Source organism: Phocoena phocoena, chromosome 3 (assembly GCF_963924675.1).
Source record: "Phocoena phocoena chromosome 3, mPhoPho1.1, whole genome shotgun sequence".
Lineage (NCBI taxonomy): Eukaryota > Metazoa > Chordata > Mammalia > Artiodactyla > Phocoenidae > Phocoena > Phocoena phocoena.
Genome location: NC_089221.1, coordinates 82,241,765 through 82,258,477, shown reverse-complemented (window position 1 = coordinate 82,258,477; position 16,713 = coordinate 82,241,765). Strand labels below are relative to the sequence as shown.

The 16,713-nt window shown below is 34.9% G+C and overlaps 1 protein-coding gene across 1 annotated transcript in view; it reads left to right on the top strand.

Annotated features, from left to right (window-relative positions):
* ST8SIA4 (ST8 alpha-N-acetyl-neuraminide alpha-2,8-sialyltransferase 4) overlaps positions 1–16,713 on the top strand; it is a 105,765-nt gene that overhangs the window by 26,763 nt on the left and 62,289 nt on the right. Inside the window, exon 4 of the mRNA XM_065873554.1 lies at positions 11,852–12,145. Coding sequence (XP_065729626.1) covers positions 11,852–12,145 — 294 coding nt within the window. The remainder of the gene's footprint in view (positions 1–11,851; positions 12,146–16,713) is intronic.

Here is a 16,713-nt window from a genome sequence, read left to right as displayed (position 1 = left end):
ATATAAATATGCCACGTTTTAAAGTGTAACATTTTTTGGATGACGGAAAATGAATCTTGAAAAATCCAAATTGGTTCCCATTGTTTCCTCTGAAGAAGTTAGGCTTAGGGGTTCCTCTGTAGAAGTTAGGCTTAGGTTAACAAACCACATTTTTCCATAGAACAGAGAGTCTAAGTGACTTTCCTGAGTGTACACGGTAAGTTGAAGAAGGAAGCAACAACAGAAGTTTTTTCTCTCATACTCAAAGTCCAACACTTTATTTTCAAATGAAGATTGAAAACACTTATCTTTTTAAATTAGAAATAGCAGTCAGTGCCGCACTAGAGTGTGAAGTTTTTAGTTGTACGTTTATTCTGAAATGTGAAGGCCAGTGAGAAATGGTCTTAATTAGTGTACATTTCAAGTTTTCGTGACTTAGCATGAAAGACAGAAGAGGGAAGGTTATTTTAATGTCTGACATTTCCACAAACTACCAGCCATTCTTCAAAGTCTAGGCTAACAAAAATTGAACAACAAATAAAATCACACACACACAAAAACTGGTAACTGGGTGAATGGTAACTATGTGTGGCAATGATTTCACAATATGTATATATATAAAATAATCATGTTGTACACCTTAAACATACATAATGTTATATGTCAATTATATCTCAATAAAGCTAGGGAAAAAACAGTAAAAAATTAAATAAACACCAAGCTGACTTTATAACGTTTAGCATTTTCTCCAGTCGTGGTCTGTGGACCATCCTGTGAGAATTCCTTTCTTTAATTAAGCACTTACTATGTGCCAAAAATATATGTCAAAATATTCTAGAGACAGATCATCAAGCAGGAGACTTATTTATCACTCATGTGATAAACGGGGCTTCCCTGGTGGTGCAGTGGTTGAGAGTCTGCCTGCCGATGCAGGGGCGGTCCGGGAAGATCCCACATGCCGCGGAGCGGCTGGGCCCGTGAGCCATGGCCGCTGAGCCTGTGCATCCGGAGCCTGTGCTCAGCAATGGGAGAGGCCACAACAGTGAGAGGCCCGTGTACAACCCCCGCCCCCCCAAAAATGTGATAAACCTTTAAGTCAGGTAAATCTAGTTGCAAGTTCCATCTTTTCCATCTAATTTATATTCAGTCTTAAATGATTTATTTACTTCTCTAAGCCCCCGTTTCTTTATATATAATATGAGGAAAATAATCTCTATCTTCCCTTTTTTGTGAGTATAGAAGTAAATGAGATAATGTGTGTGAAACTGTCTAGAATAAATCCAAGTACAAATCAGTTATCCAATAAATGTAAATTTTTCTTCCTTTTGATGGTTTAGGATTAACATATTGGTGGTATTGTATATTCATGGTAGTAAAATTATATCTGTGACCCAGGTACACAGAAGATGTAAATATTTGCACTAAAATGGTCATTGTTGCTAATCAGTATATATTCTCCCAAAGAGTGTAGTTGAAATAATACTCATGAGAGAATTCAGAAACTTGGATCCTCTTGCTGGTATTGCCACTAAATATAGCTGTGTGACTTTGAACAAGTAATATAAACCATTTTGAGCTTCAGTTTTCCTGATATGCCAAATCTAGCCATTGAACTAGATGGACTCATAAATACCTTTCTGGCTCTGAAACTCTATGACTCTATTTTCTTATGATTCAGTAGACAACTTTGGAATAGAGCCTGTCAACTTGCATTGTTGTGTGATTTCTTTTTCCCTTCTGGTTGCCATGTTCTATGAATAAATTTCCTTTTCATCAGTCAACTTGTGGAAATAGCATTCTCTACTTAATACTGTATCCTCTAATCTGGCTTTTCGTTTCCTTTGGTCCAGGAGTGTTGCCTTTCCTCCTGATGTATGCAAGCCAATGTTAAGACTTAAAATCAGGGGAAGGGTATCACTTCTTAGCCAAAGAAAAACAAGACTTAAGTTTCTGTCTGTTTGTTTATTTTTAATTTTGGTTGAAATATAGTTGATTTACAATGTCGTGTTAGTTTCAGGTGTACAGCAAAGTGATTCAGATATATAGATATATATATATTCTTTTTTTTACATTCTCTTCCACTCTAGGTTATTACAAGATATTGAGTATAGTTCCCTGTGCTATACAGTAGGTCCTTGTTGGTTATCTATTTTATATACAGTAGTGTGTATATGTTAATCCCAAACTCCTAATTTATCCCTCCCCCCCCTTTCCCCTTTGATAACCATAAGCTTGTTTTCTATGGAACAAGACTACATTTTAATGATTCATATGAATTATTGTAAGTGTGATGAGGTCAGGGCCTTGGGAAGTCACCATATGAACAAAATATATAAAGAAGAACCAGTGAATACAAGCATTATCAAAAGGGAGAGAAATTGTTTTATAGCAACATCATTTAGTATAGTTTTGGGGAAAGGACCTTGACATTTTTCTGGGAGATAAGGTCTCCTACTTCCCATATCTATTTCACTGGCATCCACCAAAATTCTTGGAACCACAGCTTGACTTATGCCATTACTGGAAACTTTTATTTAACATATTAGAAGTCAGTATGGTACCAAATGTTAATAGTGATTATATTTTAGAGGGAGACGTACAAGTGTTCTATATTTGAAAAGTATTTTAACTTCTCTTTTTGTTAGTGTTTGTATGTGAACACAAATACTGTTTTTAAATTGGAAATGAAAACAATTTTAATTTTGAAAATTATGTTAAAATTCTGGAGTATAGATGAGAAGAGTGATATATATGGGAGTTAGGAGATTTGGGGTCATGTTACAGCTCTAGCACTACCTGAGTGATATTAATCAGGAAATATGTTTTTCGTTTAAACAAACACATAAAAATGCAACTTATAGTTTTGTTGTCTAGTTCTGAGTATTCTATCATTAGTGTCAAGTGTAGTGTATGTGTGCATGGGCGGGGGGAGAGGGAGAAAATGAGTATGTATTTTGGACAATGAAAATCATTTGAACCTGTGGTATCGTGCAGTAAATTTTGGATTCATAGTGTTTCAGATACAAAGTTGGATTTAAATCCCAGCTCTGAGGATTTGTAAACTCAATTTTTTCCCCTCATTTGTAGAATATGATTACTTATACTTAATTATATGGATGTTCTTTAAAGTTTGAATAACTTAGATATGTATAATACCTTGCATAAGGTAGTAACTGATAGTTCTTATTATGTTTAGTGAATTATATAAATGATCAGACTGAACAACATGGTCTTGAGTCAAAAGCATGTGATCCTATAAAGAATTGAGAGGGATTTTTCTATTGTGATTAAGAATTGTTTAGAAAAACAGTTCAAAATTAAGTTCCCATAATTATTTCTTAAGTACTGGTATCCTTTGGCATAAATGTATGGCTCCTAAATATGACGATTTTAAAAAATAAAAAACATTTATTTGAAGTTTAAAAATGGAAACAGTGGTTCCATTAATTTGTAGTCCATTAATTCAACAAGTATTTCTTCATTCAACAAACAATTATCAAGCAGCCACTAGATGGCAAGTTCTGAGGGGCTTCATTGGGTATTAAGGATATAAAGATAAATTACATGGTCTGTTCTGTTTGGAGTTTGTAGTCTGATGGAGGAGACAGACATGGAGGGAGGAATAACAAAATAGTACAGTGACAGTAATAAGAGAACTAAGAACAAAGCATTGCTGCCAGGGAGACAGAAGGAACTAATTATAAAAATGAGTGAAGCTAAGTTTTAAGGCAGTTCAGTTTGGGACAGGAAAATAATTCCCTTTCCAGGAATGTTATATTTGTATGGATATTCTTGCCCTTATTCTTGGCATACATCATTTTACCGAAGCATTGTGTGAATGGGCCTTTCATGCTTTTTAAGCTTCGATAACTGAGATCATTAACAATAATCCTACTTACCTTTTAGACATGTACATACATTCACATTAGTGAAACAGATTGTATTTCTTGTTGTAATTTAAATAATTCTGACTTTTTTCAATTTTTGTGTATTTTAGTTAGCACACCTTCTGAGAGTTAAATATTTTAACAACTACAGTTAAAATGCAGTTTTCAGCTTAACACATATTTATTAGTACCTTTTGTGTTCCTTAATTCACCTCCCAAAACACACACTGTATCAACTTTCTAATGAAACATGTTTAACAGAACATACATGTTAAAAATAAATATTGAAGTGTTTGTACAGGGAATCAGAAGATTTAGTGCAGAGCTCACAAACTGACAGCCTCAGGGCCCAAACCAGGTGGCAGGTATGTTTTCTTTTGCATTTTTCATCACAAGCCCATGAGAGCCTGCCCCTTTAAATGGGGAAATAGCCCAGCAAAATTGCCCATTTTTCAGAGTTATGTTAACCTGTGGCCCAGGGGCCTGTGAATTTTCAGGACTTGATTTAAACGCTCAGCAGTGCTCCTAGAAGACAGAGATCAAATACCATTGTAAACAGGTTCTCAATTCACCTACACAGAGTAACCGTCATTATTATTATGGTTAGCTTGACTAATTGCGTTAAAGATATCAACCCTATACAAGCAACTAAATGTAATCAAGTTCCATACATTGTAGAATAAAGATATAAGTAAATATTTTAGAACAGTGCAGCAGAAGCAATTAGTTCTGCCAAAGAAATCATTTGAAACATTGCAATGGATATTAACCTTTGAGTTTTAAGAAAAAGTAGGATTTTTTGAGGTTGGAGGCTAGAGTGTCTTAGGTAGTCATTTCAGGCAGAGGTATCATCATAAATAAAGGGACACAGACAGAAAAGTACATGGAGTAGTCTGATGCCATTGGGATCTAAGACAGGCAAACGTATAGAGAGAAAATTCTGGGAGGTAAGGGTAGGGGCAAATTATGAAAGCCCTTGGACTGATATCACTGAAGGTTTTTGGTTAGGATAGTATCGTGGTCAAACTGATACCATCCTTGAAACAGAGAATGATCAAGCTGGAGTCCTTGTGTTACAGAACTGGTTAGAGCAATGTTTTTCAGTACTGTTTAAAAAAAATGCATAGCAAGAAATACAACTTATATCATGATATACTCCTGCTATTGCTTCCTCAGCTACAATTACTACACACACATGTAAATCTGAAATAAATTTCCATAAAATTATGTGCATGGAACACTGTCATTTTCTATTATAGACAGTTTTGTTCTTCTTCATTCTTTAAAAGTTGCAGATCAATTTATGATCCACCAATTGTTCCAGCTAACAGTTTGAAAAATAGTTAATTAGGAAATTATTCCAATGATAGTTCAAAAAAACATGGTGGTACCTAAGCTGAGAAAATATCAATAGAAATAGAGAAGAGAGAGTATATTCAGGAGGAATTTTCTGAGATGAATTTTTAGGGCTTTGTGATGAATCAGATATGGAAGATGAAAGAATTATGGAGATCAAGGGCTTTCCGCCAGTCAAAATGTTATTTTCTACTAAACAGAGTATGAGAAAGATCCACTTAAAATAAATATGATGTAATGAATGTGAAGTTGCCTTGGTCTGCCTTGTGATATTAGAAAATGAAACATTCATTTTTATCCACTCATGATATGATACTTTTCTGAATGCGTATCAGAATACCTAACTCTTCTGAACATTATACCAACTGTCTTTCCAGGACCAAGTGTCAAGTAAATTATATATACTAAATTAGAAATCATTTTTCAATCTTGGATTATACTTTCCAAAAAATGAAAAGAAGAAAAAATTTATAATTTAGAGTGACAAATCAAAAATATTTTTGTTTTCTTAAACAAGGAAGTTAAATGTCAACGCACTGTTACTGTGACAGGTTTGCTGGTGTAATCACTAAAAGTTAGAAAACTCAAGTATGTTTCCCACAACCACTGTGATGACCGCATTGTACTTAGTTTATTAACACCATGAATTGCAAAGAGAAAATGTTATAGTCCTTCTGCCTTGGTTTTCTGGCATGGGTAATTAAAGTATCAGCCATAATATTTCATGAATGCTGTTCCTTTCCTTTTAATGTACAACATAATTTTTAAGAATATAAATTCCATGCTAAATCAGTTCTCTTCCCTCTGTAAAACAGTACTAACTGCTCAGCAACCACTGATCAATGGAGTAGTCCAGTTCCCTGACTAGGACAAGAGTACTTGAAAATACATTCTAAGATCTTGCTTGGTTTCCCACCCCCATGTCTGAAATATCCCAATAATGAATTTTTACCCGAGACAATGAACAGGAAATTTCTCAACAGCTGACAGAATTTTCTCTTCATACCCTCTTCAGAAAAGTTAAAATGATCCTTCATTTTTAATTACAAAGGAAGGATTTAGAGAGTATCCTTAATATTCCTTTATTTGAATTTTCCAGAAACTTAACATTTATAATAATTCAAATAAATATTAGTCTTGCTACTATATATATTCACTTTTGTGAAAAAGAAAACAATCACGTGCATGCAAGTTTATTTGATTTAAGCACAATATATCCATTCCTTGGCATACCTTTCCCTCTGCCCCCAAACAAACTAAGTTATTGAATAATATCTGTGCAGTTGTAGCAAATTTGCCTAATGACTCTATTTTGATTTTGACTGAAGTGTGGGAATGCCATAGTCTAACATATTTCTCTGGTATTTGTTTCTTTGTTTTCTAGAATGAGTTTAATTTTTTTTTCATTCTGTGATTTCCGTAGAAATAATATGACACTGTTCTTCTCACCCTTGCCAAATATGTAAACAAATCTGGGTTTGTGAAAAACGTCTCTCTTCTGTTTAATCACTTAGTTATTTTCATGATATGTGTCATTTTTGTATTTATTTCTATCAACTTGAGGATTTGTTTATTTTGTTTACTACATAATGATATACCACGTATAAGTCATCTGTTAACCCTGAGCTTAATATTTCAAAAAGTCACATCAATTAGATATTCAGTCCTTTTACCAGCATTTTTTGAAAATCCTTTCCCTCAAGAGATCTGAAATATAAGTATTATTTTTATGTGTTAGATACCTATTGTTTAATAACTGCTCAGGATTTGGAGAATGTCATGGCTGAATGGCCTTGTATAATATGCTTAAGACCAAACGGTAAGGCATTCTTTCTCTTACAGGAAGGTTGGGGTGAAACATGAACATACAGACATTTTTCGCTGCTTCTGAAAGAAATCAATGTATAAGTAGTTTTTCGCTGATTCTGAAAGAACTCAATGTATAAGTAGTGTCAATTAAAACTCCTGTCCTGGAGTCATTTTTAAATAGTTATGCTTTTATTTTATATGTGCCATGTCCTGGGACATGTTTCCTAATCACCTTGACCTAGTTCCTTACCTCTAAGTGGAGATAATACTACTCCTTACCTCAAAGTATTGAAAAATTATTGGTTTCGAGTCTACTATCCTCACCTCAAGAAAGTCAAAGAGGCTCATAGGTTGCATGTTTCAGCTTCCCCTAGAAGTTTTGAGAGGGTAACCACAAAGCCTAAAACAAAACCAGGTATTAGAGATTCTTTGTGCTCTTTCTTGGCTCTTCAAGCTCAAAACAGGATGGGAGCAGATAGGAACCATATGCTTCCTGTGAGGGCAGAATGGAGAAGAGGTTATCTCTCATTTCATAGTCAGTTGACAAATGTGGTTCCATTGGCAACGATGGTTTGGGCTGAGGGATTTCAGTGTTAGTACAGATAAATACACAATGAGATTGGCCAACAAAAAAAAAGGATGTGTTTGGAAAATTGTGTGATGGGAACTTGTCTGAACATTAACTAATGGTGAGAAAGAATAGAGATAAGGCTGTAGTGCACTCAGTATTGTTCCCTTCTCATTTAATCTATGTTGTATGTGTAAAGAAGTAATTAACCACCTCCTATATCACAGTACATGGTGTCGTACCTCAGTATCTCAGATGACTAGTTCTATAGGTAGCACAAATGTGGGATACATAAACATGTAGCTAATTGAATGAGTATTATCTTATTGCTATTACTAATAATAATTGTCAAGATCATGTTTTGGCCAGGTTATATCATTGTAAATTAGCACAAAAAGTAAGATAGCTGGGAAAAGAGTTCTGAGTACTGTGCAGTATTTGTGCAATGAACTCTCAAAGCATATCTGTTGAGCTATTGAAAGAGGGACCGCCTAGTTGCTTAGACTGTTGAGCCATGATTTAAGGGACATGCAGAGAATACTAACAAATCTAAGAGATATGTCTTGCTAGAGAACTGAGTGGTCTTGAGCTATTATACATGAAATAAACACATCTTTCCTTAAATAATTAAGTGAATTAAAATTTATTAAAAACATTTTATATGGCTGTGAAATAAATGAAAGTGCCTTCAGTTCTGCATAAAAGGAATGTTGAGAGGCAATCGCATCTAGTTTGAGATCACAGAAGAAATTTCAGAGGTCTAGAGCAGGGGTCCGCAACCCCTGGGCCGTAGACCGCTACTGGTCCGCGGCCTGTTAGGAACTGGGCTGCACAGCAGGAGGTGAGTGGCAGTCGAGCAAGCAAAGCTTCATCTGCAGCTCCCTATCTCTCCCTATCGCTCCCCATCACTCTCATTACTGCCTGAACCATCCTCCCCCCCAACTCCATCTGTGGAAAAATTATCTTCTACGAAACCAGTCCCTGGTGTCAAAAAGGTTGGGGACCACTGGTCTAGAGTACAAGGAGCTAGCTGCCTTCCCAAGTATTTTTAATCAGTGATGGAAAATAAAAACAAACAAATTGAAAATCGGGCGGCTTAGAGTAAACAGGGAGTTTGGCCATCAGACCTAATTCTGTGTATATGTTTTCATGTTTTTGATATGTCAAAATAGTTGGTCAGTACAAAAATTTAATTTGGCTAAAGAAACAGAACTTGAGTGTATTAAATATTCTCGTGCCCCCAGTAGTTTTGACTCACAGATATCCATCATTTAAAAATTGGGCACTTCACTTTTATGAAAGAATAACATGTGAAATAATGCTTCATAAATGCTTGCTACACATTCTGGATACTTTTGATGATTGTAATCCCTGAGAAGATTTTTTAAAAAGGAAAGTTAAGAATGTGTGATTGCAAATCTATTTATAATCTTGCTCAATCAGCAGTATTGCTACTAGTAACGCTGTGAAGTTCACAACAAGTCTACTGAATTGCTGGAGTGTAACACAGCTGGTTGGTTATTTTGGCTTCCTTAATGCTTGCCCTGATTATGTGACATTCAGCTAATTATATGACTAGATATCTAACTCAACTACAGAGAAGTTAATTTGCTGGCCACATGTGGACATGATGTTAATCTTTCCTTCCAGTGAAAAATTAGACATAGTCACTCCAAGGAAAATGAACAAGCTGGCTGTGGAGCCAGCATAGTTCATATTTTACAGTGTGTCCTTCTGTCATGCTATTTCCAGTACCTCTGTTTCCATCCCTCACAAACTCTGGTTGGGCTGTGCTTAGGTCATAAAAACTTTACAGTAAAGCTCAGGTGGATTGATTACTCTTTGATCTCCTGGTGCTCTTTCAGTTTACATCACAGCCATTTAGCATTCTTTGACTACATCAAATATATTGGCTCCTCTCCTAGATCCAACCCTATTCTCCAGAAATATTGTTATTCTGTTCGTTTCCTTTTGCTTCCAAGGTGGAAAGTCCCTGTCTTTCGGCACCCAATTTTATTGATGACTATCTTATTAGCTCTTAAATGGCACATGGCCAGACAATCCTGTTTCAGAAACATGCTGAATTAGTCCTAAAAGAGTGGGTGTTAGCAAACATGGGTGTGGAGGGGCTTTTAAATATGTCATAAGAAAAAGTAATGAAAAGCATGAAGTAATTAAGTGATTTTTTTTCCTGAAAAGATAATTCAGTGGGATGTTATTTTGGCTTTCTTTAACAGGGTTGGCTCTGATTATTTTTATAATTATAGAGAAAATGAAGTATAGATATTTTTTCCTATGGTGGAAATCCTCTGAAAAGAATCACTGAGGAATTATTACAGCAAAAAAATCTGTCTGAAGCCATCTCCCCTGACAGGAACGTGTTAACTGTCATGTTAACAAGTGTTGTTTATTTTTTACCTGAGGAATGAGAAGTGCTTGTACCAATGTTGTTCAGAAAGCATTTCCTCACAGTATCCAAATTCATCTTATAATCAGCTTGCTTAGAATTTTAGACTATTTTTAAAGCTGGTATGGAGCACATTTTAGGACTTCAAAAATTATCATATCCTCAGTCTTCCATGAGTTCCACTATAAGATGTTCAGTTTGCTTCTGTTCACATGTAGCTGTTCTTTCCCAGGGCAGTCCCATTCCTAATATTCTTACTGTGAGGTGAGTGAGTAATAACTAATCTCCAGTAGTGCATGGATCATGGATAGAGACAAATAAATACTCTATCATATAATATAGTGGGTATAATTAAAGTTATATAACTTGAAATGATTGTTTCTAAATAATATGTGTTAACTTTTATTTGTTTTCTCTCAGTAGGTTATCCTAGATAACATAGACTTTGCTTAATTGTGTGAGATGAAAGATACTTGTTGCGTTAGATGAATGTCAAGATCTAGGAAGTAATAAGATATATTAATTAAGAGAGATAAGGAAGGATATATAAACCAGTAATTTTAATAGCAGAGCACACACTTTACTTTCTAACTAAATTTAACTTGTTTGAGAATTTAATTAATGTGGCAAAATGCACAAGGAAGAGAAATGTGAGAAACTTTCATAATGCAGTCAAACCTGCAAAAATGCAGAAAGAGGAAATTAGTTTCTCTTCCCTTCCCTTGAAAGGCTGATATAAACAACGAAAAAGAAAAGAAAAAAATCTGTGTGTGTGAGTGTTTTCATGAATGTATAGATTCAGTTGGTTTTTCTCCAAATTAGTAAACTCTTGTTTGTTAAAAATCTAATTTTTCACTTATCAACTAATTAAAATGTGCCCTTTTTAGCAAGTTAAAATATTGTAAAATTAAAAGGCTATTTTTTAAGTTACATCAAATCCAAAGGTCTATGTGACAGAATCAAAGAAGCATCACAAATTGGTTGAAGGCAAAATTCAAGGTGCTTTCCAAAGCTTTCTTGTAATACAGGAATGAAATCAGGTTATGAGAGTAAAATCTGACCCAGGTACTTTCTGAGGCCCTGGAGCTTTGGTAGTGAGAACAGGGCAACAAATTCTGTCCCTTCTCCACAAACGCACATGGCCTCTTAGTAGGGAAAACAGGCATTTTGAGGAACAGAAAGATATTTGATCCTATAGTAGAGGCTTTTCTGCATTAGTTAACATCTCAAAAGGCATATTAAATGTGATAACTCCATTTTTCTTCCTTTTCCTTCACATTTAGGCCTATAGAAGGCAATTACAAATATGTCTGTGGAAAACGTCATGAGTTATATTTTTCCCTTAACCTCAGGGTTAAGGGAAAAGCCATCTCCACTTACTTATGTTCATAAGCTTGTCGAAATGACTTAAGCTTGACAAGTGGTGCAGGTTGGAGTATCAGGTCAAATGTGGTTTACTTACTTATGGAACAGCATGTGGTTTAGACTGCCTACTACATGGCAGAGCTCTTGTGAATTTACCATCATAAATTCACCTATTAGGAATTCATATCATGTGGTTTTATGAAGATAACAGCAATGAGTATTCTTCGACAGCAGAGTGAATTAATATAAATGACAATTTGAGCCCCATTACTAGGAGTGCACATCTTTATTGAAGACAGCATTCCTGAATGTGTGTTGACTTACTGAAAATGTAATTTTACCAGGCAGATTATCTTTTTTTTTTTCCACCTGTTGAAAAAAGCAAATGCTCATTCCCCATTCTTCTCTTCATGCACACCATTTTAGGAGTGACTGTTTCATATTTACTTTTCATTTGTCCATTAATTTTTTCCTCTTCAGGTGTAATCTAGCCCCTGTGGTGGAGTTTGCTGCAGATGTGGGAACTAAATCAGATTTTATTACCATGAATCCATCAGTTGTACAAAGAGCATTTGGAGGCTTTCGGAATGAGAGTGACAGAGAAAAATTTGTGCATAGACTTTCCATGCTGAATGACAGTGTCCTTTGGATCCCTGCTTTCATGGTCAAAGGAGGAGAGAAGCACGTGGAGTGGGTTAATGCGTTAATCCTTAAGAATAAACTGAAAGTGCGAACTGCCTATCCATCACTGAGACTTATTCATGCTGTCAGAGGGTAAGTGTCTGGAAAGGACCAGTCTGTCCTTGGCACATGGTACATATAACTACACATTTTCCCTAGACAGGAAGGAGCCTCAATAATTTCCCAATGGATATATGTTTCCATTGTTTTATAATGGCTGCTCTGTTTACCAACTTGAATTTCGTTTATGTGCTATATTATTTTAGCTCATTCTCTTTCTTGAAAAAGCAAATATTTGAACTTGGCACTTATTTATATCTGCTCATGAAGAAACTACTGATTTTTATATTTTGCTGTGTTAAAGAGTAATAAGAATTCATAGTATAATTCATGAATTTGGGGTAAAAACTACCAACAGAAGTGCTAAATGGCTAGTGGGCAATATTGTGGAAGCTTAAATGTTAGATGTATTTAAGGAGCAATTAAGTCCCATCTGTAGTTAAGAGGCCAACTAGTGGTAGAGAAGGCTGGCTGAGATATGCCTTAATGCTTCCCCCCAGAAGTCATAGATGACATTTTTATGAATTAAGTCAACATTTCCCTTTTATTAATACAAGCTCAAAAGAAAGACCTAAGAAGCAGACTCTTGTTTAAAAGTGGTAAATGACCAAAAGGCTAAATTCAGTCATGCATACATATAAGTGTGTGAGATATGTAACACAAAGGTAAGCAATACTGTATATTTATTAGATATCTACTTAATGTCAAATGCTGTAGATTCACAATGGAAGAGCTGATCACTGCTTTAAAGGAATGCATAGGCTTTATGGTAGAAACAGAGGCATGTATGGCTAGGTAAGGTATAAACAAATGGTAAAGGGGTATATTGTCCGAAGTGTAGAATTTGTTCCTTGGGTTAGCAAAGAAGTCCTAAAAATCTAAAATTTGAACTAAACTTTTAAAGCAGAAAATGATTTTAAAGAACTTTAAAGCGATTCTCGGGGGAAAAAGACAGGGAGAGAGAGAAGAAACCAGAAGGAAATGTATTGCATCATTAGAGCAAACTGAGGCAAGAAAATAATTAAATACACTGTAGACGTGTGGAATAATGGAGTCCATTGTGGTGCATTGGAATACAAAGTTGGAAAAATAACTTGTGGTCTGGTTGGGAAGATAATCATGAAGCACAATTAGATATGTGAATTTAGGAGAGTAAATCTTGTAACTACAGACTCTGTTGACAAGCAGAGATGCTAGAGATATGAAGGCCATTTAGGCTTTTGATTAATTTACTCATAAGATGATAAAGACATAGGGCAAAATCAGTGGACCTAAAAAGGATTGGGCAAGTTCAGGGGACCAAGTAAATACAATGGCTAGAACTCCTAAAAGAAAAAGCTGTCAAAACCCAGAGTTAAAAATAGTTTGCTTTATATACTGTCACTGGGACTGGACTAAGGTGTTTTCATTTTGTTTTGTTTTGTTATTGAGATATTTTCCTTCAAGGTTTTACCATTTCCTTGTTTAAATCTTGAGACAGTTTTTTGAATTGTTAGTCTGCACGCAACTAAATTGCATTCTTATAATTAGATCCTGGTTATTCAACATTCATTCTCTTGACATTTGGCATGAATTTCCAACAAAGTAACATAAAATAATGCATTTGGAAGATAAGCAATTTTTTTAAGCAACAGAGTCCTGAAATTACAATTTGCATCTGAAAAAAAAATGATGCGTTCTTGATAGAGAGCAGGTTCATAACATGTTGTTCTAAGAACACATCTTTTTAATTTTAAGTTTTTATTGATTACAATGTACTGCAGATATTTTTCCCAGTCTGTGGTGTGCCTTTTCACTCTCGTAATGTTGTCTTTTGATGAACAAGAATTTAATTTTAACAAAATCTAATTTGTCTATAGTTTTGCTTCTTTTAAAAATTGTGGTAAAGTTTACACATAACATAATTTACCATCTCAACCATTTTTAAGTGTACAATTTAGTGCTTTTAAGTACATTCATATTGTTGTATAACTATCACTAACATCGATATCCAGAACTCTTTTCCTTTTGCAAAACCGAAACTCTGTACTACCTGTTAAACAATTACTTCCCATTCCCTTCTCCCCCTAGTCGTTGGAAATCACGATTCTACTGTCTTTATGATTTTGACTACTCTAAGTACCTTATATAAGTGGAATCATACGGTATTAGCCTTTTTATGACTGGCTTATTTCACTTAGCATAATGTACATTGTTTCTTGTGGTTTTTTTAATTTAAATTTTATTTTGTTTGACATTAGTATAGCCACTCCTGTTCTTGTATTACCATCTTTATTTTTTTTTTGGTTTTGTGTAAGTGTATGGTGAAACATTTGAATTTCTTTCTTTTTTAAAAAAATTATATACTTTTTGAGATATTTATTGTCTAACAAATTGGTTTATTATTATGGTGAACCTAAAAAATAACATATCTGACATAGTGAAGTGTATTTTTGTTATGTTTCTTTTTTCTTATCAGTCATCCATTTTATATACATCAGTGTATACATGTCAATCCCAATCGCCCAATTAATCACACCACCACCACCACCACCACCACTGCTTTCCCCCCTTGGTGTCCATATGTTTGTTCTCTACATCTGTGTCTTAATTTCTCTCCTGCAAGCCAGTTCATCTGTACTATTTTTCTAGGTTCCACATATATGCGTTAATATACGATATTTATTTTTCTCTTTCTGACTTACTTCACTTTGTATGACACTCTCTAGATCCATCCACATCTCTACAAATCACCCAATTTCGTTCCTTTTTATGACTGAGTAATATTCCATTGTATATATGTACCATATCTTCTTTATCCATTCATCTGTCGATGGGCATTTAGGTTGCTTCCATGTCCTAGCTATTGTAAATAGTGCTGAAATGAACATTGGGGTGAATGTGTCTTTTTGAATTATGGTTTTCTCTGGGTATAGCCCAGTAGTGGGATTGCTGCATCATATGGTAATTCTATGTTTAGTTCTTTAAGGAACCTCCATACTGTTCTCCATAGTGGCGGGATCAATTTACATTCCCACCAACAGTGCAAGAGTTCCCTTTTCTCCACATCCTCTCCAGCATTTGTTGTTTGTAGATTTTCTGATGATCCCCATTCTAACTGGTGTGAGGTGATACCTCACTGTAGTTTTGATTTGCATTTCTCTAATAGTTAGTGATGTTGAGCAGCTTTTCATGTGCTTCTTGGCCATCTTTATGTCTCCTTTGGAGAAAAGTCTATTTTGGTCTTCTGCCCAGTTTTGGATTGGGATGTTTGTTTTTTTAATATTGAGCTGCATGAGCTGTTTATATATTTTGGAGAGTAATCCTTTATCTGATGATTCATTTGCAAATATTTTCACCCATTCTGAGGGTTGTCTTTTTGTCTTGTTTATGGTTTCCTTTGCTGTACAAAAGCTTTTAAGTTTCATTAGGTACCATTTGTTTATTTTTATTTCCATTACTATAAGAGGTGGATCAAAAAATATCTTGCTGTGATTTATGTCAAAGAGTGTTCTTCCTATGTTTTCCTCTAAGAGTTTTATAGTGTCCGGTCTTACATTTAGGTCTCTAATCCATTTTGAGTTTATTTTTGTGTATGGTGTTAGGGAGTGTTCTAATTTCATTCTTTTACTTGTAGCTGTCCAGTTTTCCCAGCACCACTTATTGAAGAGACTGTCTTTTCTCCATTGTATATCCTTCCCTCCTTTGTCATAGATTAGTTGACCATAGGTGCATGGCTTTTTCTCTGGGCTTTCTATCTTGTTCCATTGATCTATGTTTCTGTTTTTGTGCCGGTACAGTATTGTCTTGATTACTGTAGCTTTGTAGTATAGTCTGAAGTCAGGGAGTCTGATTCCTCCAGCTCCGTTTTTTTCCCTCAAGACTGCTTTGGCTATTTGGGGTCTTTTGTGTCTCCATACAAATTGTAAGACTTTTTGTTCTAGTTCTGTAAAAACTTTGGTAAGTTGATAGGGATTGCATTGAATCTGTAGATTGCTTTAGGTAGCATAGTCATTTCCACAATATTGATTCTTCCAATCCAAGAACATGGTATATCTCTCCATCTGTTGGTATCATCTTCAATTTCTTTCATCAGTATCTTATAGTTTTCTGCATACAGGTCTTTTGTCTCCCTAGGTAGGTTTATTCCTACGTATTTTATTCTTTTTGTTGCAGTGGTAAATGGGAGTGTTTCCTTAATTTCTCTTTCAGATTTTTCATCATTAGTGTATAGGAATGCAAGAGATTTCTGTGTATTAATTTTGTATCCTGCAACTTTACCAAATTCATTGATTAGCTCTAGTAGTTTTCTGGTGGCATCTTTAGGATTCTCTATGTGTAGTATCATGTCATCTTCAAACAGTGACAGTTTTACTTCTTCTTTTCAAATTTGTATTTCTTTTTCTTCTCTCATTGCTGTGGCCAGGACTTCCAAAACTATGTTGAATATGAGTGGTGAGACTGGACATTCTTGTCTTGTTCCTGATCTTAGAGGACATGCTTTCAGTTTTTCACCATTGAGAATGATGTTTGCTGTGGGTTTGTTGTATATGGCCTTTATCATGTTGAAGTAGGTTCCCTCTATGCCCACTTTCTGGAGACTTTTTATCATAAATGGGTGT